This window comes from Coccinella septempunctata, chromosome 2, assembly GCF_907165205.1.
Source record: "Coccinella septempunctata chromosome 2, icCocSept1.1, whole genome shotgun sequence".
Classification (NCBI taxonomy): Eukaryota; Metazoa; Arthropoda; class Insecta; order Coleoptera; family Coccinellidae; genus Coccinella; species Coccinella septempunctata.
Window position 1 is genome coordinate 47,317,128 of NC_058190.1, and position 25,790 is coordinate 47,342,917.

At 37.6% G+C, this 25,790-nt stretch overlaps 1 protein-coding gene across 1 annotated transcript in view; it reads left to right on the forward strand.

The window, feature by feature from the left end:
- LOC123306298 (protein doublesex) overlaps positions 1–25,790 on the forward strand; it is a 94,686-nt gene that overhangs the window by 47,706 nt on the left and 21,190 nt on the right. Inside the window, exon 4 of the mRNA XM_044888223.1 lies at positions 5,689–5,940. Within this exon, the coding sequence (XP_044744158.1) occupies positions 5,689–5,936 (248 nt within the window). The 3' untranslated portion in view covers positions 5,937–5,940. The remainder of the gene's footprint in view (positions 1–5,688; positions 5,941–25,790) is intronic.

Below are 25,790 nucleotides of genomic sequence, written 5' to 3' on the forward strand. Positions count from 1 at the left end.
TCATTCATTTCCTGAACGTAGTCGTATCTTATAATGATGGAATTTATGTTGTTTAGGGGTCAAAGGATTGTTGCGCGTGAAACCCCAGATACATAGGACAATTTCTTAGTACTAAAGGTTCGATCCATTGCTACATGACCTAAGACAGCCACGTCCCACGCTTCGTCTCTTTCATATACCCTCTTTTTGTTTCTGGCTGAAGAGTAAAATAGTAGCGTAAAATTTGGCAACCAGTTAACAACGTAAGCAGCGGACACATTTGTTCCAGGTCGTTCGTCAAATAAAGTCACTATAGTTCGCGCCGAGTTGTTATTTCCAAAAAATCATTTTATAATTTCCACCTTTTCTATTACGGAAAAAACAAGTTCAATTCTACCACAATCGCTTTGACACACTTCTAAAGTTCTTAAAAATCCACGATTGACTAAAGAAAATCAAAATCTTGGTCCGCCTACTTCTTTGGACAAAGAAATTAACAACATAACTACAGAATTCCTTTGAAATGTCTCGGATACGAATAATATTCTCGAGATAAATTCCATATTGCCTCTTTCACTATTTTCGCTGTTTTTTCATTATCCATGGGTATTTTGAAGAGAAATTTTAGGGTGAGATAGTATTCGATACGATCTTCAAAATTAGTTTTCGCAACACCCCTCATCCCCATTCAAAATCAAGGGGATGGATGTGCTTACCCATGTTAGGGAGTTGAAGTTAGAAGGTTGAAGAAAAAAAGTTTTTCTCCCTCGAATCAGAAATTGTCAGGTCCAGGCCATTTTCCACATTTTTATTTTGAAGGCGGATATACCATCCTGTATAATATCATAACCGCTGTGACGAAATAAAAACTTCTATTTTCGGCGGGACCATATAAAACTTACATATAATGAATTCGAACAAAGATTCTTTCCATCAAACAGTTTTAAGTGCCGACATAACTGGATGGCGCTCACGGAACTTGCTATCCAGAATGATATTCTAGAATTCGGCCATCAAACTTGACGTAATTCCAGGTTTAATTCGAACAAATATGGACCTCCTAGCCGGAGGTAGCTTAATTCAGGCAACATTAAGTCCTGCGCCCTAACATTGTGCGAAACGGGATCGTACATACATGTTATTCTCTGGTACGCCGGGGCATAATGCATCAATATAGTAAAAGCATGCATATGCACATACTAAAAATATTATAACCTTTGCATTTACGGTTGTCGTAAATTACACTTTAACGATTCTGTGCAGTTGTTTCAAAACATTTCAGTGCCGAGGCACTGTTCAGTCGTTTCGCATGGTTTCCTAAAAACTTATTCACACTTCTCGCTATCGGCTTTGTTTGTAAACTATAGGCAATAAATGTGTGTTCATTTGTTCTTGTGTTTCCCGTGTTTTCGATACGCAATTGTGTTAGGTTGGGGCTCGACGAGATATTTTGCTACTTTGGCCAGTTAGTCGATACAAAGTCGACGGCGAATTGCCGGGGCAAATTGTGTTTTGCTCCGAGATCAGGTTCCAAACGAACAGTCACGGACGACGCTTTGGCTAAGGCTGTTGAGAGTCGTGTTACCTCTGGTCTAATGAGGGAATTAAGCTGGCTAATGTTTGTTTTTTGATTTCTCATCTCGGAGGACTTCCTGTTGAAACCTCTTGTCGTAAGGGAGATTTTTTACGATATGTTTCTTCCTATAACTTCTGCTCTCGTAGAAGTATACTGAATTGTGATAAACCATCACAAGTTTACCATGATGATGGTAATATCAATTATTTGCCTAATCTCAATATGTCTACAGGGTGAGTCACCATATATGAAAAGATAATCTGAGTACACTTTTTCAATCATTTCATCTCCAACAAAAAGTTGCTGAATTTTCTGAAAAACAGTTCAAAACCCGAAATAAAAAATTTTTTATTCTTCGAATGAGGAGAAGCTATTTCCCCCGCCAATCAACGCAAATTTTTCCTCAATTTTCGAACTTCCTCAACCCCAAATATAGATGAATTAAGTTTATATATACAGGGTGGGCCATCCATAAATTTCCACCCCGAATTTTGAGCTTTGGGATGGAATAACGATAAAACGCTGAGTTAGGTCAAATTTTGTTGAAAGGGGGACGAATAAGGGTGTTCAAATGAGTTTGGTATCACTATCCCTCTAGCCGCAACCCCTAACAGCTTTCATTTTTAAATAGGGAAAAGGAGTCGAGCAGCACCTTGTTGGGAAGGCAATTAAATTTCCTGCAAGAGTGTATTTTTTTTTCATCGCTTTATTATTATACAGAGTGACTCAGTATTCCATCAATAACTTTCACACGCCGAATTTGGATCTTTGAGATGGAAAAAACGCTCGGACGGGTCAAAACATGAATTCGATATCGCTACCCCTCTAGCCGCTACCACTAAGAGACATACCTTTTCAACAAAGCTACTCAACCTATTATCTCTATTCGAAAATAATTCCTTAAGTTATAGCGGCTAGAGGGGGGTCATTTTTTGACCCGTCCGAGCGTTTTTTCCATCTCAAAGATCCAAATTCGGCTTGTGAAAGTTATTGATGGAATACTGAGTCACTCTGTATAATGATAAAGCGATGAAAAAAAAATACACTCATGCAGGAAATTGAATTGCCTTTCCCACAAGGTGCTGCTCGACCCCTTTTACCTATTCAAAAATGAGAGCTGTTAGGGGTTGTGACTGGAGGGGTAGTGATATAAAACTCATTTGAACACTCTTATTTGTCCCCCTTTCAACAAAGTTTGACCTGTCCGAGCGTTTTTTCGTTATTCCATCCCAAAGCTCAAAATTCAGGGTGGAAAGTTATGGATGGCCCACCCTGTATATACAGGGTGTATTTGATGGTGGGACTTTTTTCAACAGAAGGTAGAACTGGTCAAAATGAAGCGTTTCACCAAAATCCACCGTACAAAACTTTCAAAATGTCGAAGTTGAAAAAAAATTGAAAATGATTACTGAAATAGATCTAATAGGACCCTAGACCGTTTGTTAGCTGAATTATCGCAAAGCAGTGGAAAAAAATTTATCTCCTGATTCGACCATGTGGTTTCGTTTAGGATATTGGCTTGTTCAATATTTACGTGGTAATGAAATGGAAACTTAAGATTGCCGAATTGTTCTCATTATTTTTTAGTAACTCACACGATTTTATGAAATGACTCATTTCGATACCAGAAGAGACTTAGGACACAAGTGTAAAAAATAGAATAATTCTTCAAAATCTAACCAATAAAATTCGTCGTAAAAATGGGATGAAATGAGGAAACATCATAGCTCTTTTTCAACATAACTAACATAAGCACTTTCAAGAAACTGTCTCGATTTTCTACATTTTTTCCACCCTAAATACACAACAATTATGATTCTCTCAAAAATGGCCTGACGCATCTAACCCGATGAACTTGGTACTGAACCATTCATTGTCCAGTCATATGTTTATGTTTTGTTGTCGTTTCCGCGATGCCAGAGTCACCTCCCACAGTACCGTACTGGAAATTCAATGAAATTTTGTCGAACTTCTAAGGGGGTTGTACGTCAGCCATCTTTGTTGTTTTATATAGACAATTTTTCGTTAAATGACTCATTTTGAGGAGTTCTACCTTCTGTCAAAGAAAAAGCCTGACCTTTGAAAACAACCTATATAATTGAATTGATTTTTCTTCTCATTCATCATTGAGCTGAGGATGGAAAAGCTGGTGAATTGCACCCTAAGCAATAGGTTGTCAGGGAAGAATAAACCTTTGTGAAAAATTCTGATTCCGATATTTGTCCTTCTGTTCGTACCTTACCCCAAGCTTGACTTGGACTGATAAAAATTTACCCACGTGTTTATGACGCCTCAGATAGAGTCCCCAGAAATCACCCTGGATCCAGATAAGAAATATCCAAGTATATACCAGTTATTCCTCGATAGCAATAAAATACCTATGCGAAGATTGCGCCAGATCCCCAGGGAAAGATTCCGGCTTTCCAGACTGGACTAAGGCAAAGGTAACTCGGATCAAAATTGCGACAATTTTATGGCCCCTAATTTGAAACGCAGGCGGGTATGCTGAGTTCGGTCCTATAAAATTTACGGTCGCGGCAGTATAAGATCGCAACTGAACTAATAAAGGTCACTAGGTGCCGAGCCTTTGAATGGCCTTTTTTGCTGTTGGTTGATAATGGCTTTATCATGTATCGATTTCGCGTAACAGAGGTTGATGTGGAGATTTGCAGTCTGGCCGGGGTATTAGGAAAGGTTGGGATACCGGAGGAAACAATTTAGAACGTTTGACTGTACCAATACTTCTGGCTCGTTCGGGAGTTTTTACAACCCTCGCTTTCTAGAAGTATATAATGTAATCTTTCCTTTCGAAGGAAATGAGAAAACTCGAACGAAGTATACAGGTTGCGGATTATGGACACTCTTCTGATCTACACAGAATAAATGCTGCTGCGACCCAAACATCGGCATTCACCCCAACAGTCTCTCTTTTACATCAATGGCCATCTTTAAGCAAGGGACAGCACCATCCACACCTTTGAAGACAACAGTACGCTTCACTTCAGTATTCCGTTTGACAGACCGATCTCGAATTTCGATCTGATGATCTAAAGATAAGATATAGCTGAGATCTCGACATCTTTTCGTACATCAGGAGTACTTCAACCACTTACTGGCCAACAACCTTCCTGTGGTATTGGAAAATGCTGCTGTAAGAAAGAGTTTCTGGAGAAGGGCGACACCAAAACAGGGTGGAGGGATCTTCCAGGAATGGGCCATTCCAAAAAGATCCGGGATTTTGAAACTCCAAGTTCGCAGAAATATCTAGACTGAGTAAGAATAAGTTTAGCCTACTCACTAGATTCTTCAAAAGACATTGTCGCCTTAGGAATATGATGAGAATGGGCTTATCAGAAACTGAGGAGTGTAGATTCTGTGGGGAAAAGAAGAAAAATCCTGTTCACTTGGTTACAGAATGCCTCGCCATTGCAAGACTTCGAGAAGTGTGTCTTGGACTAGAAAATTATAGGAGATGTGAGTACTAAGCCTCCTTGACGTCCTCTCTGATACTGGAGTTCACTCAAACTTTGAAGCTGTAGATGAAGCAGTTGTGAGAATAGCTCTGCTGGGGGGACGATAGACCTTAAGGTAGCAGTGGAATGTAACCCAAACTTTAAACTAAAGAAACAGCTCTGGCAGCCAGAAACTCATAGTTCCAAATTATGTTCATATACAATGACATACTGGCAAGATAATACAATATTTTCATGAGATATTCAAGCAGTAAAATACCTAACTAATGCCACTAAAACGTTCAGCATTAACAACATCGATAAACTTCTCTGGTGTTCTGGCAACCACATGCGCAGATTTACTAAACCGCCATTCTCAGAATAACTAGAATTTTCTAAGGACTTAGTACACCTCCTGACCTATTGTCATGATGTTATTGCTGTCGAAACAACTCTCAGAGCTTCTATGCCCATTTTCCCTACTTCACAAGACCCATATACGAATATTGCCGCAGAATTTAGCTGTTTTCAAAGTGATATCGTAAACTTGACGATTCTGATGGGTTTTATACATTTTTTCTTTGGATAGATAGTGCACCATGTCACCATGTAATGTTTTAGATCTATCCTGAAACTTCTTTATCAAACTGGAACGTTCTGATGCATACTTGTCGTTTTCAGCATTTTTGGAGGTGCGAACATGGGCTGCAGTGGAGGCAGCTCGCAGTGCGTACCGACACATACCCTACGCCGGCTTCTATTCGACAACTGCCCTCTACCATCCTACTATGTACCTGCCAGCAATCCCGACCTACCATTCGGGAGCCGACCTCTTAGCCACCGTCCCCACGCGGTCACCACCGTTACCTCAGGCCCAGTCGCTGACGCCGCCACAGTCCACCGTCCTGCGACCGGGCAGCCAGGCGTGATGAGGTAAGGATTCATTTTTTTTTAAATAAAAAGAAATGGGATAAAATCTTGCAAGGCTGTACATCTCACGCATCATGAAGAGTGCTGGTGACTCAGCTCAGGCCACTCGAGTCAGTACTGGCCTCAGAGTCACCTGAGTGATACTAGATACTATTTAACACAGTATTAAGAGGGGTCTACAACGTTTTAGTGGTCAGTTCAAAAGAAGAAAATGAATATCTTGCGTCAGGAACCACTGATTTACATGGGGTTTTCATTATAATTCAATTCGATCAGTGCGTTACCTCGGAAAGTCAGAAATTTTTTTAGTCGTCAACCGGAAAAACAAATAAAAAATTTTTTTCATTGAGGAACAAATATTCATTCATGTTATTAACTTTCCGAGGTGCAAGTATCTCTTCTATGAATTTCCACATGAAAAAATTTCTCGAAAAGTCTCTCCATTGGCTACAATTCGTATCCTGGTGATATTGAAAAAATACGTTCGTTAAATGCTGCCATCTTTTCGACGAAAGAGGAAACTATTGTGTTCCGGCAACACCCCACATTCTGGTAGTCTTTCCCCCTTTACGCCTTATACTGATGACGATAACGTCCCGTGGTATAAACTCCTCTTAGTCTATGAATACTCCGAAGTTCGAAGACGTAATGTTCAAACCATTAGGTCCAGGTTAATTCAAATGGTAGCACATGAAAAACCTCCATCTTTAAAGTAGTAAATAAAGTATTTCTATAAATCTTGTTTTCTTGAAATCCACTACCTCGATATCCATAGAACAAAGGGACAATTGAAGAAGGGAGTAGGTATGTACTTATACCCAGGGTAAACCCTGTAATTCAGAAGTTCACATAACATCTTGTCGCTCATACATATCGACCAATTTAATCCTATCGTAAATTAGAAACTTCAAACCCGAAGGATACATTTTAACAAAACGAAATTCAAATTTAGTTTAATTAGTTAAAAGCGGATGCAGAAATAATAAATTTTAACTGACCGAAAGGGTATAAGTTGGTATGGAGCGTTTCCACGTACCACAACATTAACCGTGCTCGTTAAACGCACTTTATATCCGTTTTATGGCGTTTGTAAAATATTGCATTTCGAGCATAATATATGCACTCGGATGTAACGTCGGCCAGACACACAGACAGATAGGACTAGCGCGGACACACAGAGCGAATGGATCATCGGGGACGATGGACTGGAAGGAAAAGTACAGGGTGAGCCATTCATCGCACAGGTTTCAATTCGATCAATCAGTTTCTGAAATATGACACTTTCTGGTTTCTTCCAGTTATGAAATGGAGAATATAAATACAAAATTTTAGGTAAAGGGGAAATACGAGGATGTATTGATAACTAGTTAGCCTAGACCAGTTCCATGCATAAAAAAAAATATTGCGTTACCATAGCAACGAACAATAACTCATTAGAAGTGTCAGTATGAAGTTTGAGGTCAAAAAATCAAACCAGAGTTGCGCAATAAATTAAAAGAAAGAAAATGTCCGCCGAAATAGCGAAAATCGAAAAATTGGAGTATCGTGCCATCATCAAGTACCTGAATTTAAAAGGGTTAAGAAGCAGATTTAGGAAGATGTGCTTAATACCCTTGGTGCTCAATGTTCTTCGTATGCAACCGTGAAAAATTGGACTGCATGCTTCAAAAGAGGTAAATTTTCTATTGAAGATGATGACCAATCGGGAAGGCCAGTTTCTGTGTCAGTCCCCGAAAATATTGAGTCAGTTCATGACATGATTTTATCAGACCGTCGAATTGGGCTAAAACGGATATTTGAAACACTGAATATTGCATACGAACGCGTTCATCATATAGTTCACGTCATGAGAAAAATTGCTGCAAAATGGATCCCCGAATGTTTGAATGTTGATCAAAAACGTGCAAGGGTAGAAGCATCGTGTTCGATCTATGTTCGATTTAAAAACGATATAGACTTCTCAAACCAAATTGTCACTATGGATGAGACTTGGGTACATTTCTACGATCCAGAAACAAAGCAACAATCGATGTAATGGCGACACTCTGCTTCTCCAAGACCTCAGAAGTTTCGTGTCCAAAAATCTGCTGGAAAAGTTCTTGCCTCAGTTTCTTGCGATTGCCATGGAGTAATCATGATTGATTTTCTGGATAAGGGTAGAAGGATAACCGGAGATTACTATTCGATATTACTGACTATAACTCTACGAAAAAAAATAAAGAGAAAAGACGCGGACAGCTATTCAATGGTGTTTTGTTTTTGCAGGACAACGCCCCTGCACACAAATCTCATGTTGCCATGCAAAAAATTCGTGACTTAGGGTTTGAATTACTAGAACACCCCCTTTATTCACCAGATTTGGCTCCATCCGACTATCACCTCTTTCCTCAACTGAAAAAAAGTTGGAGAGGTTCCTTTCAACGAGGACTTGGTGGTCTAGTTTGCAGAACAAGAAGAAACATTTGTTTTGAAAAGTCTAGAGACGTTGATGGTTCGCTGTAATAAATGTATCCAATTTAGAGGAGAATATGTTGAGTAATATTATTTGGTTCTATAGTAGGCTAAGAATTTTTCAATATATCCTAGTAAATGTGTGTTTTCTTATTTGCGGCACTGGTGGCTCGACAGAAATGACAAATAGTTGATCTCGAAAGTGCTACTTTTCTCTGGCTGTGGCGGGGACAGATAGGTACGGAAGGGCTCTTTCTGTTCTTTCGGGTCTGTAGTTTTTAGTGGGCACCATGAATTGGACCGGAATTCATCAGGGCTTTGCCGTTCGTACATTTTATGGAAATAACTATTTTGTGATTGTTTGTCAACGCCCTCTCTGTAACTGTCAGAGTAAATCTATTTGAGTCTATCTTATTTGACCTCGTCAGAGCAGCACATCTCTTTCTCCGGTGAAAAATAAACAGGCCAGCGTACTGAAGTAGAGGAAATATGGGACTTATGCAATTGTCTTCGTCTGGGTTCAGATCTAGGGGGAATTGAACCAGATCTCGTTGCATTATAGATGGCGCTCGAGTACTTGATAATACTCAGAAGCTACTACTAGTATTCAATTGTGTCCGTCAATTCCAAGCGTTTTCCGTCGAAGAAGTTGTGTTGCTCTGACGGGGTCAAATGAGATGAAATCATGGTCAGCATCTACTCTTCTTCTGTGGAACGTCTCCCTTACGTTGTCCTGACGATGACAAATTAACCAGTTCGATTCAGATCGTAACATTTGTTGATATTCATATCAGCTGAATTAATTCTTATAAATTTCAAAGTTTTCATAGATAGGAATGCCCTGTGTGAATTCTGGCGGCTCAGGCACTCGAGAGCTCACGGAGATACTTTGATTACTATGTTATATGGTCTTCATAAACCGGAGTTCGAGAGATGATCTGGGAGCTAAAGTGAAAAGTTTCATTCTTACCCGATGGTCATAAAATCACTAATTAAGCATGAGCTGGAGGCTGTCGGCATGGCGGCGCAATTAGCCGTCGATTCTCCACGTCCCGGACTCCATTCTAGAGAGATTAAGGCGGAAAATCGAGGTGGTAGCGAGGTTATGTCGGACCCGGAGTCGGGGAACGCGCTACCGAAGGCCGAAAAGCAAGAAGGAAATGTCTCCCCAAGTTCATGAATACATATTACAGGCAAAATATGTCACCCTGTGTAATTCGGGAATTTTTGGACCCATTTAAAAAAAAACTATAGAGTCATTCGGGGCAACTGTGCGCACTTTTGCCTTTCAAGCCATACCCTGTTTCAAATGTTGAAGCTAGGAAAATTAAAACATATTCATAAGATAGAGAATTCTCTAATCTATAAAAAAACTTCAAAAATCAAACAAACAAAAACGTTTTTTTTTTCCGCAAAAAAGAATTTAATAGAGAAAGTCGGAGTGCGTTCACATGCCCCGTATTGCGGGTAAGTGTGCGCACCCTCACGGGGTAAGTGAACGCAGTGCTTAGTGAACCACAAAATCAAAACAAATTACTAAATAATATCATCAAAATGTTACAATATTAGAGAAATGCTGTTTATTGTCAATACAGAAGCGCCTTTTTGTAAGCTCTGCATTATTGTTCGTGCCACAATTCTTGGTGAACACAACACTTGATACATTCCCCTGTTGGTGGCTCTTCATATTTTTCCGAACAAATAGGACGATATTGATCGAGTCTTAACCAAGAAAATCAACAATGTCGTAATTTATTCCTCACTGAACTAATTCCCATATAATGAATCTATGCGCACACTTTCCCCAGTAAGCCAAAATTTGAATTGACGTTCTTATAGAGTTAAGCAGTTAAGAGAACCTAAAATTTTTCATTATATATTTAGATTAATATGCCCATGATCAAATAAAATATTGTTTAACACTGAGGGTACTTTTTTACGTAGAATCCACTGATGACCTCAAAATATTTCATTTCGAAAATTAGGTGAACTTTCATTAAATTTTTTTTTTATTGGAAAAAAAATCTTTTGTCAGTAGATTCTACGTATAAAAGTGTGAAGGTTCAAGTTTCAGATCCGTAAATTCAAAGACAAAGAAGTTATGAGAACTTTTCGGAATCGTCAAAATCTCAATTTTTGTTTTCAACTCGAAATCTAAAAATGATAGGCCGATTGTGTTCTCAGATTTGGATTAGCCAGGAAAAAAGAGCTCGGGAATGTGCCATCCGCTTTCTTCTAGCTGCTATAGTTCTCGAGATCCCCTCAGTAGACAACGAATTTAGCCCACCCTGTACTTTTCAACTACAGAAATGGTGAAAATTTTGTGTATCTGTAGCTCATACCTTGGAGGAAAAACCAGATGTTTCAATTCTGCTTGGTCCTTTGGAGTAAGATATTTTGCGAATAATGGAATTTTATAACTGACCTCATCTTTTTCGGGATTATTCGAAAGAAAAGCGTATCTTCCAGAAAAATCATCGCAGATCTAATTGTTATATGTACATATATATTAAATTACCAAATCTTCGAGTAAAACGAGAATAACACTACAAAAAGACTCAAAAAAAAAACTATCGGTGTGATCAAACTTATAATTTCTTAGGTCTACTTGGGACAGTGTGCCCTCAAGTGACTGAAGAGACCTAACCGTGACCCACAGATCCTTCCACACTCCGGGCATGGATAGTCACCAACCAGATCTTGCCGCCGCTGTATCCTTCTCGAGTCTCTATTTTAACTGTGGATCAAAATCTTGCACTGTGATCTATCTAACGTTGTTCCCAGTTATGATTGGCATTAACTGATTTTAGGGATTGATGCAGTGTATCCTTAAACCGCTTATACTGGTTTCCTGGTTTCCGAGCTCCCTCTGTGAATTCGTCATACAGAGCTATTAGGGGAGTCTTGTGTCTTGCATCCTCAGAATGTGGCCGCTCCATCTGAGTCGGGCCCTCGTTACTTGAGTCTCAATGGTTATAAAACTCGCGCGCTGCAAGACTTCTGCATTTGTAACTTTGTGGAACCATCTGATGAGCATTATTTGTCTTAGATGACGTTGTTGCGTTTGTTCAAGCTGTTTAATATGTCGCCTGTGGGTCGTCCAGCTTTCATTCGCTTCCGTAAAGAAGCATTGGGAGGACCACTGGTTCATCACCTGTCTTGGTCTTCAGATTGAGGTCGTGATTTTGAAACACTCTGTCCTTTAGCTTCCAGAATGCCCGTGATGCCGGTTGTGTCCAGGTTAGACCTAGTATGTAGTTATGGAGGCCATTTGACTCATATTATTTCAGGAATAAACAAAAAAAAGTTTTCCTTTCAATATTTTGTTCTAAAACTTTTTATGTACACCATTATTTCCAAAAATGCATATACATAGATATTAGAATGAGGCGATCTACTGATACCTTGAACATAACCTAGCAGCACTCTCTTAAAGAATGAGAGTGAACGACCAATAATCATGTAGATAAAATCGATTATCATCCCTGCACAAGTCGTAATTTCCTTGCGTGTGAATTAATCCACATGAACATCGCATTCCTGAACTTCCTGCTACCGTTCAGAGAGCTCCGTTGCATACGAAATGAGGATAAGGTACATTTTATTCATTAGCAAATCATAAATTTGATGACTATCTAAATAATATGTTAAGATGTTTAAAAACGGTAATTTGTTAAAACAATTGTGAGTTAATTAGACCACGAGGTCCGTGGCTTGATGAATAATGGGCGTTATTCGATTTTCTGCGTGATTATATGCATCAACTGTTTATTAAAGGGGATCCGTAGGTAATTCGTGGTTTTGTGTTTCACCCGGAAATTTTTGGAGAGTAAATAAGGGGCTGCCCGGTAACTTCGCACTTGTTTGTCGGTACTTTTGAGAGGCAAATTTTGGGGAAGATTCACTTCCTTCAGCTGAAGTTCTGAGCTAATGGTTGGAACGAAAAAATAGGGAGCTTTTAAAGATTTTTTAAAATATTGAAGAAAAATATCAATTTCTATGTTTGGAGTCAGAATTGTGTATTGTTCCTACCAAAAATTTCCTATTCGTGAAATAAAAAATAATATGAAATTCATTCCGCGCAGTTTTCATTCAGTATACAGGGTGAGTCTTTGACTCGTACAAATATTTCAACAATAGATTCTTGAGGTCAAAAGAAACTCTATTTTCTTTTTCCATTTTTTCTGAATCGGCTCGGTTTGAAAGATACAGGCTGTTGAAAAACCAAATAAAAATGTTATTTTTATCTCACAAACGGTTTTATCGAATGAAATGAATTTCGGGATATAGTTTTTTATTTATTTGTAAATCTTTTTCTAACAAGATATCACCCACGTCTTCCAGTTTTCTCATTATGACCATTACATACCATAAAAATACCAAAAATACCCAACTTTTGAAACTGAGTTAGACGCTATCTAATGAATATTTGGACGTTTTGTGAAATTAAAGTATTCTTCATATTTTCTCGTATAATGCGTCGTTTTCGAGCAATTTTATGTTCAGAAATAAAAAATATCAGTTGAATTCGAAAAATTGGGTACTTTGACCGAATACAACTCTTATTAAAAGATCCACAGACGTGTAGTGTCACAGATTTAGCTAGGTATTCTGGAAGTTATTTTGTTTTTCTAGGGGTGACACAGCTCATTATGAAAACCTAAAATGGCTTCATCTTTTTATCTTTAAAATCTACTGTTGAAATATTTGTACGAGACAAAGACTCACCCTGTATAAGTGAGAGAGTAATAACAACGAAAGATGAGTGCAGACAATTAGTCTTGGCATTCCATAATGGCCCGTTTCTGAAACACTTACAGCTTTCACTAAAAGTGAACAACTGAGCGCATACGATAAACCAACAGAGTAGAAAAATTGTAGGTATCCTTTTAAATTTCAACCGACTTTAATGAAGACAAAAAGGAAGTTTGTTCTCAGGTGATGTTTCTCCCTAAAATAATACGTTCTGAGTTATGATTAATGAATTATCTCTAATTATTATGCGAGTCAATAATGGCTTGAAATAACGAATTATTCAGCTACCTGATAATTAGTGAACATTAAATAATGGTTGGAATTCAGTCGACAACAGAAAATGAAATTCACGGAGGCAGAATGTATGAAGAAGGGAAGATGTTCCGCCATTACTCTGGGTTTTTGAGGCGGAGCCAATTTATGCTTCAGAAATGATGATTATTGTAAGAGTGTATTCGAATATTCAGCAACCTGTTAGAACATTTGTAAGTGGATATTCATCTGATTTCGATGACCTAGAAAATAAATCGACCAATCCAGGTTAATTTAGAAAACTATTCTCGGACAGCAATTAACAGAAGAATGGTTAAAGTAGCAATAAATAATTCGTATCATCTTATGATTCGAACGTTACCTATCCTCACAAGATTCGTAGAATCGAGAAAAATAATAAAAATATTCATAACAAAATCGGTAAAACTGTACAAGTGATTTTTATGGAGACATCATAAAAATTGACTGCGATTCATATCAGAATAACATTTACATATCAGTTTCCTCCCATTCAGAATGGAAATAACAACAGATAAAATTGAAATTTTTATTTCCCCATAAACCTTAAAAATGTATTCCAATCAGAATTCGTATTTTTCTTATCTGGTTCGCATTATTGAAAGTTTAACTGCAAATATCGAAAATTTCGGGAATGTATTGCCGGGAAGGATGTTTATGATCCTGTCAATCGAAAAGTGGGTGGGGTGTAGGCCAATTGGGTTTGGGTATTCGTCCTAGAACTTGAAATCATTAGTCGTTTTGTGCTGCGCATTCACCAATTTGCAACCACCAGAGAAATAGTTTTGGTACCAAATAAATGCCATTATGTCCAGGGGTGATTCTTTTTCGGAAATTAAAGAGGGACTTTAATGTAAACTGAAGCTCTCAGGTCATTCCTTGTATAGGTTAAAAGTTAAAAAAATATTTATTTATTGAAACTGCTAGGCAGTCGATGGAATGGCCTTTTGTGGGCATGTTCTTTCAATAATGAGGCTAACTATGATTTTTCGATTTTGTGGTGGTCTTTTAAAGGGGCTTAGTAAGATTTTGTTGTAAGGAATTAAGAAATTGAATAATTTTTGTTTGTTACACTGTCTGAAAAGTTGAATAGGTGCCTGGTGTTATTTAGTTCAATTGCTTTCATTGATTAATATTGTTTCACAAACGATGAGCCTTTTTAATAATAGTTGTAAAAGTTTCAAAAAAACGTCTGTTGAATGGACTAAAAGGGAGTGCGGATGACTTGACTCATGCTATGGTCGGGAGACATAATCAGTGGTCCAAGTTTCCCGCACTGAGCTCAGATAATAGTTTGCTTCAAAGAAAGAAAATTGAATAATGGAAATCAATATAAAAATATACAAAGCTTCAAAAAAGTGAAAAACATCCCGGAAATGAGTGAGAGTGACTCGACAATAAAAAATATGTATTTTTTACGCTGATATATCTGATGATGAAAACATAGACATAGACAATCGTTGGTCATCTTTCAATGTTTTTCCTGATGAACAAACTTATGGTCAAGTCCCCTGTTTAACTCTCCCATGGGTTAGGGAGACATCAGCCAATTTTCGGTTCGTAAAAAAAGAATTGCTGTACTCAAAATGTTCATCTCGCCTTCACTCTACTATTTATCTATCGTTACCTATCTGAGTATGATATATTCACGCAAAAAAATGAGTTGCTACCATTTACAGATACAACTTAAGTGTCTTCAGAGTGAAAAGGGGTTCAACTCTCCCAGACTCCCCATATGTTTCGAACAGAACGATTCTTTGCAATAGTTTCCTAATAAAAAAATTAAATACGACATTGTGCTTGAACTTGATTTATATTAAAGCCTTCTTATTGGTAGAAACTCTTCAGTACTCTCTAGAGTAAGAAATCATTTCTGACAGCGTGTAACTTTTCAAGAAATGGCCTTGAACTTTAGTCTACATGAACCCCCCCTTATTTACGCCAAGGAATCGCCCCCTGAAAACTTGAGCACTTATTTGGTAACAGCCTGTATACTACCGGGAGCATCGAGTGCATGGCCATAATTTTTGCATATAAAAATATTTTGTAGATATTCATACGAAATCAAAATGTGCAACCATTACCGAAAACTCATAAGTGTTCACTTCGACTTGTTATGACCACTCTTTGATTATGGCCTTCAGACGCCCAAAAACGCATCGCCAACTGCACGAATGCCAAATCTTCATCAGGTTCTCCATACTTTTGAATTGTTTAGTGCGGACCTTGCTCTTTACGATGGAACAGATAAAAAATCCATTGGGTTTGCGTATGACGAAACCGAGCGTCATTGTATACTTGAAATAAAGTGTGAAACATTGTTTTTAAGACTTTGTCGGTACACACGTGCTTCATGAGACGGCGCTGAAACTTTTTGATACGTCCACGGCCTGTGATCAGAATGTTTACGTGTCCACGGCTTCAGAGCTTTCGAAGCTTTTAAAAAATTTGGAATTTTCTAATCTATAAAATAACATAAAAAAGCAAACAAACGAAAACGTTTTTTTTCCGTAAAAAAAAATTTAATAGTGGAAGTCGGAGTGCGCTCACATGCCCCGTATTGCGGGTAAGTGTGCGCACCCTCACGGGGTAAGTGAACGCAGTGCTTAGTGAACCACACAATCAAAACAAATTACAAAATAATGCCATCGAAATGTTACAATATTAGAGAAATGCTGTTTATTGTCAATACAGAAGCGCCTTTTAACAAGCAGTGCATTATTGTTCGTGCCACAATTCCTGGCGAACACAACACTTGATACATTCCCCTGTTGGTGACTCTTCATATTCTTCTGAACAAATAGGACAATATTGATCGAGTCTTAACCAAGAAAATCAACAATGTCATAATTTATTCCTCACTGAACTAATGCCCTAATAATGAATCTATGCGCACACTTACCCCCGCACACTTCTCCAGTAAGCCAAAATTTGAATTGACGTTCTTAAAGTGTTGAGCTGCTAAGAGAACCTAAAATTTTTTATTATATATTTAGATTAATATGCCCATGATCGAATAAAATATTGTTTAACACTGTCGGACTCGGAACTTGGAACTGACAGAATTTGCAGAGATGCTAAAAATTAACAAGAAAACTAGTGAATTTGATTGATTGCAAATGAAAAGTTAACGAAACGTCGCACGGCGCACTCCTATGAAAAACTAATTTGGCGATTCTGCGCCCTTGCTTCACCCAAATGAACTCCTCTTTCATACATTACATAGTCGAGATATACGCACTGCGCACACTTACCCACTGCGCTCAGTTACCCCGAATGTCTCTATTGGTCTTCCAATGGCGGCTGGAGGTCTTTTTCGTGTTTTTTTATCTTCTCTCTACCAGTTTTAAGAACGACGTTTTACATATACCAATTATTTCTTATTAACAAGGACAATACATCTAGTGGGACGAAAAGATCTGAAGAATCCTTCTGCCCTCACCTCCTTCGTTCCCCCGGCTACACATCGTGTAACACTGTACCAATTTCCAAGTGGAACCGTCTCATTATCCCAGAGAACTCCAGGCGATCACTCGTTTGTGGCTGAGCCGATCGTCCTCTCTCGGATCTCCGTTCCGTACTCGAAACGTATCGAAATTTCAATTAAACTAAAAATACCATAAACCCAGAACCCGAAAGATGGCTTAATGTGGGGTAGCGGCCAGCTACGCTTTCGAACAAAGCCCCGGTCGATAAAAAGGATCACTGTCGGACCGTTGCAGCGTAGTGTTAAATGGCGGCGCTGGGAGCGCTACCAACGTTTTACGGCTGGTTTATGTTTTACGACGCCATACACTGATGCATGGGGGAAGGATGAAACTGCGGAATGTTTTCTACATATTAATTTTTCCCTTGCATATATGCTGCTATCGCTTGCACTCAAAACGGCATGGTTCGTTCTCGTTTCGAACTGAAATCGGTAGAATTGAGGAAAAAAGGACAAATAAGTTTGAAAATTCTTTTACCCAAACAGATAGACCTAGATAAGTGTAAAAACTGTCAAGAAGTAGGTCGTAGCGTTTGGGATGTTTCAAGATTTAAGAATTAATGTATTTCTCCATGAGATTGCTGATTGCAAATATGTAGTAAGGCCATGTGGAGAGGAACCCTCTGAACACTTTTTCAATCAATATCTCCAGATATTCTTTATCTAATCTATCTATGACAAAAGTAAGAGGTGTTAGATTTGTACTGGTCTACTCTGCCAAGTTGAGAACGTCCTCATAGCTCCAGGTTAGCATTTGTATTCTATCGACTCTCCCTCGTTATGTTCTGACTTGCCTTACCATTCTGGACTGGGGTCCCATTAGTAATAATCGGTCTCACAATCATGGGGTACATCCATTGCAATATTTTTGGATAACATCTTATTACTATCCAGATTTTTGCATGCCATCAAGGTTTGTTTTGCTAGCAGCGATCTGAATTCCATTCCATTCCATTGCTGTATCCCGTTACCGGGAATAAATCTACAAAAAGAAGAAAAAAAAAAGAAAAAATGGCGAGCAGACTTGTAATTTCTTAGGGCTAGTTGCGACTGTGTGCCCTCCTGTGACTAAAGAGACCCAACCGTGACCTGCAGATCCTTCCACACTCAGGGCATGGATAGTCACCAACCAAATCTGGCCGCCGCTGTATCCTTCTCGATTCTCCATTGTAACTGTGTACCAAAGACCTCCACTGTGACCTGTCTAACGCTAGTTGTTCCCAGTTATGATTGGCATTAACTAATTTTAGGGATTGATGTAGTGTATCCTTAAACCGCTTGTACTGGCCTCCTGGTTTCCGGGCTCCCTCAGTGAATTCGCCATATAGAGCTATTTTGGGGAGTCTTGTGTCTTGCATCCTCAGAATGTGACCGCTCCATCTGATTCGGGCCCTCGTTACTTGAGTCTCAATTGTTGTACAACTCGCCCTTTGCAAGACTTCTGCATTCGAAACTTTGTGGAACCATCTGATGTGCATTATCTGTCTTAGATGGCGTTGTTGCGTTTGTTCAAGCTGTTTAATATGTCGCCTGTAGGGCGTCCAGCTTTCGCTTCCGTAAAGAAGCGTTGGGAGGACCACTGCTTTGTAAACAGCTGTCTTGGTCTTCAGATTGAGGTCGTGAATTTGAAACACTCTGTCCTTTAGCTTCCAGAATGCCCGTGATGCCGAATTGATACGGTTTTGTATTTCCGTGTCTAGATTAGCCCTAGTATTTATGAAGCTTCCCAAGTATTTGAATTGCTCGATCTGTTCTAGAGTTTCATTCTCCAGGCTGATATCTGTTTGAAGGCTTTCTGGCGGACTTACCAGGATTTTGGTCTTGTCGATATTGAGTCTAAGGCCTAAAGCTTCGTATATATGTTTATAGGTGTCCATCATTATCTGTAGATCCTCTGAGCTGCTAGCGATGAGTGAACAGTCGTCTGCATATTGAAGTTCCGTGATGAACTTGGTACGGGTTTTTGCTCTTAGGCGCTTAACTGGAGATACCTGCTATCTAGAGTTATTCCCAGATCATGAAGTCTGAAATTGAATATCTGGGAGTTATCCTATAGATAGCAAGCTTATGTGGAATAAGCATATTGAGATCACCAAAGATTGAAGAGTTACCTAGGTAACTCTATAATCCAGCCAACCCAAGCATTGATGGAGCCATCAGTTTCTATAAATGGAGGGTAAGACCCTGCTGTGCGAACATCTTATTCACGCGTTCATTCAACTTTCTCTGGCTTCATAACAGATTTGTTGATCCTCTATCGGGTGTTTATGCCAGCTTCATTGGTCTAGGTCTAATCTGTGGGGTGGAAAAAGAATACCTTGGGAGCTTCCATCTTTTTCTTGCGTGCCGGGTCACATTTTTCAATCGAATGTTATATCTTGAATGTGGACACCTGGTAACAAACGAAAAGATAAGTTACCCTGTTTTTAGCAGAATGATAAGACTCGCATTGATAACTGCAGGAGACATAAGACATTCCTTTCCTTAGGTAATCAATTTTTTCACTGGAGAGAATGGTTATCCCAAAAAAAAAAACGAAAGATCGTGGTGTAAAAGAGTGTTCTCTAAGAACTATCAATCTACAATCCAACAAATAAACGTACCAAGTATTCTAATGGCAAGACTATTAAATTTGCTCGAAACTTCCAACTATGTCACATCACTAATCACACAAGGTAACGCACCCAGAAGTTAACACTCTCGTGAGTGTTAAAATGTCCCTTTGTTCAGCAAAACCTTGATCTACCTAACCTATTTACATAATATCTCACTGCTTCCGTACGCTTTTACGAGTTTTCCTTTAATGAAAATTCATTGTATCCACATGGGCAAATATCTCATATGTAATTATTGGCAAACATTTCTTTGCGCAATAATCCTTCTGTTTCACACTGTGTCTAATCGAGATCTGAGATCTTTTCTTGTTCTTCGAACAGATAATTGTTGTTGCAATACCAATTATTATTATCATTCACTAATAAAAGCCACGTTTTACGACCGACTGAAATGTAATTAAATGTTTATGGATCATCCTGGAAGTATGCGTTATTTTCGTACTATGGAAACTTCGTTTTTCAAAGAGCTGTCGGTGTATCCAATCAAACCTTTCCTGTGAGTTCAAATGATTATTGTGATCGAATAGAAGTTGCGAATAAGTTAAAGTGAGGATGTAATTTGTTTATTAGAACATTAATTAAAAATCCATGTGAATAGAATAATACTGCAAATAAAATACCCCAAAAAACTAGTAATCGAAATATTATCAAGAAAGAACATTGAATTATTATCGAAATAGAGTGGCTTCTTCACGATCAACCTATGAATTATAACTATTTTTCATTTCTTCTTTGGAGTAATCAAAAACTTTTATTTGCATACATCCCGTGAATCATAGCTATATAATTAACTCTGTATTTTATTATGTTGTTCTTCTATGAAATAATCGTGTTATCTTCATTAGTGAGGTATTATGTTCAATTCTTTTAATCAAGAAATGAAGTTTTTACGACTTGTAATGATAGATTCGTCGAAACAATTTCCTGACATCTTCAAGGCTAGGCAAAGGTATTTATTCTCAACTGACATATTAATCATCATAAAGCAAAAAAGGTCCTTCATATTTCTACCATGTTAAAGAAAGAATTCGAAATATTTACCACACACTATAGTCTTGTTTTGAAACCGAACAGTAACATATCAAGACATATCAAGCAATTTTTATCCATATATTCCAACTGCACAAGAACTATAGAGACGTCAGGATTAGGTTTATCATTTTTTGGATCTTAATTGCTAAGATTCTTATGAAGAGTAATGAACCAATAGGTAGTGGTTGCAAAATGGCGAATGCGCACGTTTTATTCTTAGTACCTATCCTTCCAGGTTGTCACTACATTCTGAGTAATGATTTTTATCTTTTGGCTTCAATCATTTCAGTATCATGGGAAAAGAAAAGATGGCGTTCTCAAACTACAGACTGAATTATGTACATTTCGCTAAGTAAGTTATTTAACGTGCAATTCAAGTTGGCATTTTCGAAATCATTTCTCGTTTCTTCCTTGTTGGTGAAAACCGTCAATCGATACTATCGAGTAAAATAAGTAGTACATATACGATCATAGTTTCCTCCCCAAACTTTCCAATAAATTTAACATTTCCTTTCAGTGTCAACCACTTTTTCTATCGAAGTATTTTCTATTAGAGAGTTTCATATTGATAATTCGTTACCGATATAACAAATAAGCTTCAGTCGATATATCAACTATGAAAGTTCACACCTCCGAAGGACCCTGCATCAGTTCCCCGTTCCAGCACTCCCCTATCCATAAAATGAATCGCATTGATGAAGGTCCTCTGAACAGAAACACCCCGAAAAAATCACAATTGCAAAATAATTTATGATCCATAAAACCGAAGTAAAATTGACAATTTATATAGTTTGTAAGCGATAAATAGTCTCCTACGTAGTGTCATAAGATGTTATATCTGTTCTGTAACAAGACTGGTTACTGCACTATAAAAACAATAATATACTACACGGTTTTAGAGACTCGTTAAAAATGGGCGTATAGATTGATGTGGAGTGGAGATGTGTCTTTCAATGATCATCCAATAGATTTAGAGAGGATCTGCCGTGAAATTAGAAGAAATTCTGATTATTACGACTTAATAATATCATCGGAGTATGTGATACATTCGTGATGAAATTGTCAGAATGAGGAAGCAAACTAATTTGAATAGAATAAATTCTTGATGGATAGTTACAGTCTATCTTGTGAAATAACTTTCATCATATTGCCTCGCTTTAATAGCTTCGAAATGGCGAGCATACAGATTCAGTACGTATGGACTTTACCTAAAAACAGCCAGCTAATGAAACTACCTCCATCTGGAAAAAAACAAAGCATGTCCAATCCCTTCCTGAAATTCTGGAACATTTCACCTTCAGCTATATTAATCAATAAACCTCTTATGTAAGTTAATGACTTCTTTCTCCAGATTACACCGTTTTTCGTCGTTGATCGCATAAACTGAACTGCCATTTGAATGAAATGACAAAGCAATAGACTGCGTTCTTATGAGATCAATTCGTATGACAGTTACGTAGGGTAATCAAAGCAATGTTATTGCACTTACAGTACCGAGGCAATTTGGATTTTATCCCAATCCAAATGATAGATTTGTGTTACAAATAATGGTTTTTTGGAAACATTTATTAGTAGCGGAATACTTAGTGGAATACCTACTGAATTTTGATCAACCTCACGATTAGGAGTATCCAAGTGAATATTTCTTTTCGAATATATTCTTAAGAAATTCGCTTCTTGTTATTTAAATGGCTGTTTCCCAATAGTCAACCACAGCTGTAACTTTAACTACGGAACCGATCGAACTCCGTTAACGCCAGAACTGTTGGAATAAAGTTCATCCAAATAAAAATCGTCATATCCCAGAACATCAATAAAAATCCTCATTGGTAGCGGGTATAATGATTATAGTCGGAATGTCATAATACGGCACTCAGACGGACCAATGAAACACTATTTCCGATGATGATGTAAAGTCTAAATGCTCATGTTATCGTTAATATTTCCATTGATGGGCACTTAAATTTTTACGTGAATCCAACCTTTGGAAGCTCACTAAATCTGCTAATAAACACATAATATACATACATTTTGATCCAACAAATTTTACTTTTGCCATTTCAGGATTTGATACAGTTTTTCGTACATACATATTCGTTTATAGGCGTCCACGTATTAAATTTCGCCATTTTCTGCATCTTCTTCAATTCTTAAGGGCAACTTTTCCAAATTAATGAATTCCAGATGTTGATGAAGTTCAAAGAAGAATTTAACAACCGAAAGAAAGTGTACCGTATTTCTGGTGCCGTAAATAATATAGGTAATAATTCTATTCCATCTAATCCCATCATAACGAGAGTTTCAAGATTACTACAATGAATTTGACAGTACTTATGATTCTGGGTCATCAGGAATGATCATCTCATATTCTTTTCAACTCTTTCAAGCGAAATACTTGAATCGTTGTATGGCTCAACTTCCTCAACCCATTGTTATTGAAAACAGAAGATCAACCTTGATCTTATTGTTGCTCATAAAATTTTGTCAATCGTTAATGACGAAGGTCAAAGATCATTCACACTTTACAATGGTTTTCTACCGTAATTCGAAATTTTATTATTTATTTTAATCTGTTTCTGCTTCTTCTGATAAAAGTGTTTGTTGAATTATAGTAGATTAAAAGATCTTTAGAAGATTGATGTTGACAGGGATGGATATGGTTATGGGTCAGTTTGTTTTCTGCATTGAAATTTATTTATACAGAGTTAAATATTCAAAACTTCGATACAGGAAATTTTTTAACCACAATTTTAATTTTTCTGATAGAAACTTGTGTCTACCTTGTAGTGGATGGGAAAGGGTGTAAAATGATCCTATACAGTGTGTCAATTTGAAAAGGTACCACTCTTAATATTTCGACTACCGTGCAGAATAAAAAAAATGCAGAAAGCCGTGAACTTTAATTCTTAAGGGGACATTTTATACGGTTGGTTCCATTTCCAATAAATTAATATTAACACTATGAGCGTTATTGTTTTCATAGTTTCCAAATCATTGGCACTGCTCTATTTGGTCTATTTGTTTCTAACAATCTCAACTCAACTAGCATTATTTTCAATAATTCGCAATATAAAATCATTTCTATTTTGCCATTAATCAAATACTGCTTGAGCAATATTCGAAGGTATTTTCTTGTCAAATCGAGAAGATTTCTTACTCGAAACTTCCTCATTCTTTCATTCAACATTGAATGAGTAGAGCAGAATTAAAAGGCGTTAAATTTCCTACTTACAATATCGAAAATTTATCTCTACAATAAATGCATAAGTCAGGTACACAAATTTAATCGTTTTGGTGAATAAATCAAGCGATATTAACTGCGTCTCCAAGTTGGAGAGAATACCCAAGATCACAAGAACATTCTAGCTATCGGAAATCATAAACCAATACGTTCAGTCGGAGCCTGAATGGGAATAAAAGATCTTGTACAAAGGACTTCGGAAACTTCGTCTTTCCATTGAAATTTGAGTGGGTAAGCCAATTGACAGACAGAAGCACTAACTCCTCTGTTCTTTCGAATGTTCTTGTATAGGAAACTATTTTATGGGATCATTTTCTTTGGAGGTAATTTTAACATTTACGGTCCTTGTTATGGCGACACTTAATATTTTGTAGAATACGCCATTGTGAAACAGCTTTTCACTACCTAGACGAGCGGAGCTTGCTCCATTTTTATTATAATATAGCGACCGTCGTTTATTACTTCTTGTACGGAATATAGAATGGATAATTAGAATGGCTGTCGACACCCTTTGATAAGGGGTCGATAAAATCTTCACATCTGTGCTCAACAGTGCACCCATTCATTGTGATGTTAACGTTTCCGGATTTGCATAATCCGCCATTTTGTTTTTGTTTTTCCGGAAGGGGAGTTGTGCGAGTGTAAGAGGACCATGTATGTGACAATCTACGTTTGCGAAATACTATTTACGCATGTACAGGGCTTTCTTTTTAGATGCCCCATTCTGATTCATTATAAACACGCAATTCAACTTTTATTTCATTGGTTAGAGAAAAGTTTGCCATTAAAATTGAATCATTGTTATGGCCTCTTCTCAGTCTTAGTACACATTAGATCTGAAGGGTGTTAAAATGAGTTCTGTGCTCACATCAGACTCGATTTTGGGACCATGTCTAAATATAGGTAACCTAACTATATCTCAAGCCTGAAGAAATGTTTCAAAATCTTGTCTGATGTGGCTTTTGAACAACCCCTTGATGCCAAATTTGACACCACTGGTTCAGTGGGAAACAAAATGAGGTTGCATGAAAGAGACGAAGCGAGGGACGTGGTAGGTCATGTAGCAATGGATCGAACCTTTAGTACTAGGAAATGTATTTGTGTTTCACACACAATAATCATGAGAATCCTTAAACAATATGAATTTCATTCTTAACACAAACGATTGGTTCAGGACCTAAATAAGGATGATTCCTTGTCCGAAATTGATACACTGCTTGATGTGTAGTGTAGTTTTTCTGTACTTCGTAACACAGAAGCAGAAATCAATTGAACACTCTCATTTTCCATTCAACCTCTCGATTTCATGAACTATAAGAGTAAAAACCGCGCACAAACACATAAACTTATGAATATAGCAAGCCGCATTCAAATTTTTCTCGTTCAACCAACGTATTTCGCGCACATAAAACGTATTCCGCACACTAGAAAATTGCAAGCAGATCCATGCATGCTCCATCATTTTCGACTCAGCTTTCCTCGGTTGAAGATATAACATAATACATAAAATTGTCCATAAATATATTTTACAATTTCGTCAAGTACTATATAACCTGGGTGTATGAATAAGGTATGGAGTTATAAAACTGAACCGCATTCAGCTTGTTGAGTCGAATTTAACGCTAGAAACCTTCAATGGCGAAATTAATTCAGGAAGAGGTTTCCAATTACTGGGCTGGAAGCGATGAAGGAAGCAGCTTTTAATGGTTTTGTAAGGTTGGATGAATCTTTCGATAACACATGAATGTTTTCGTGGAATATATTCAGTTTTAAACACTTGGTACTACCAAAATTTACAACGTATCATGCTGTGAAGGAGATTGAACATGGTAACTATCTTCTTAAGAAGATGTCGTTACGTAACTTATAGCTGAATATCTTCCCAACCATCGAATTCAAATAACGATATCTGAGAAACATATATAGAAAATGCTCAGTTTTCCAACCATATCTACAGAGTGAGTCTTCGGGGGCTATGCCA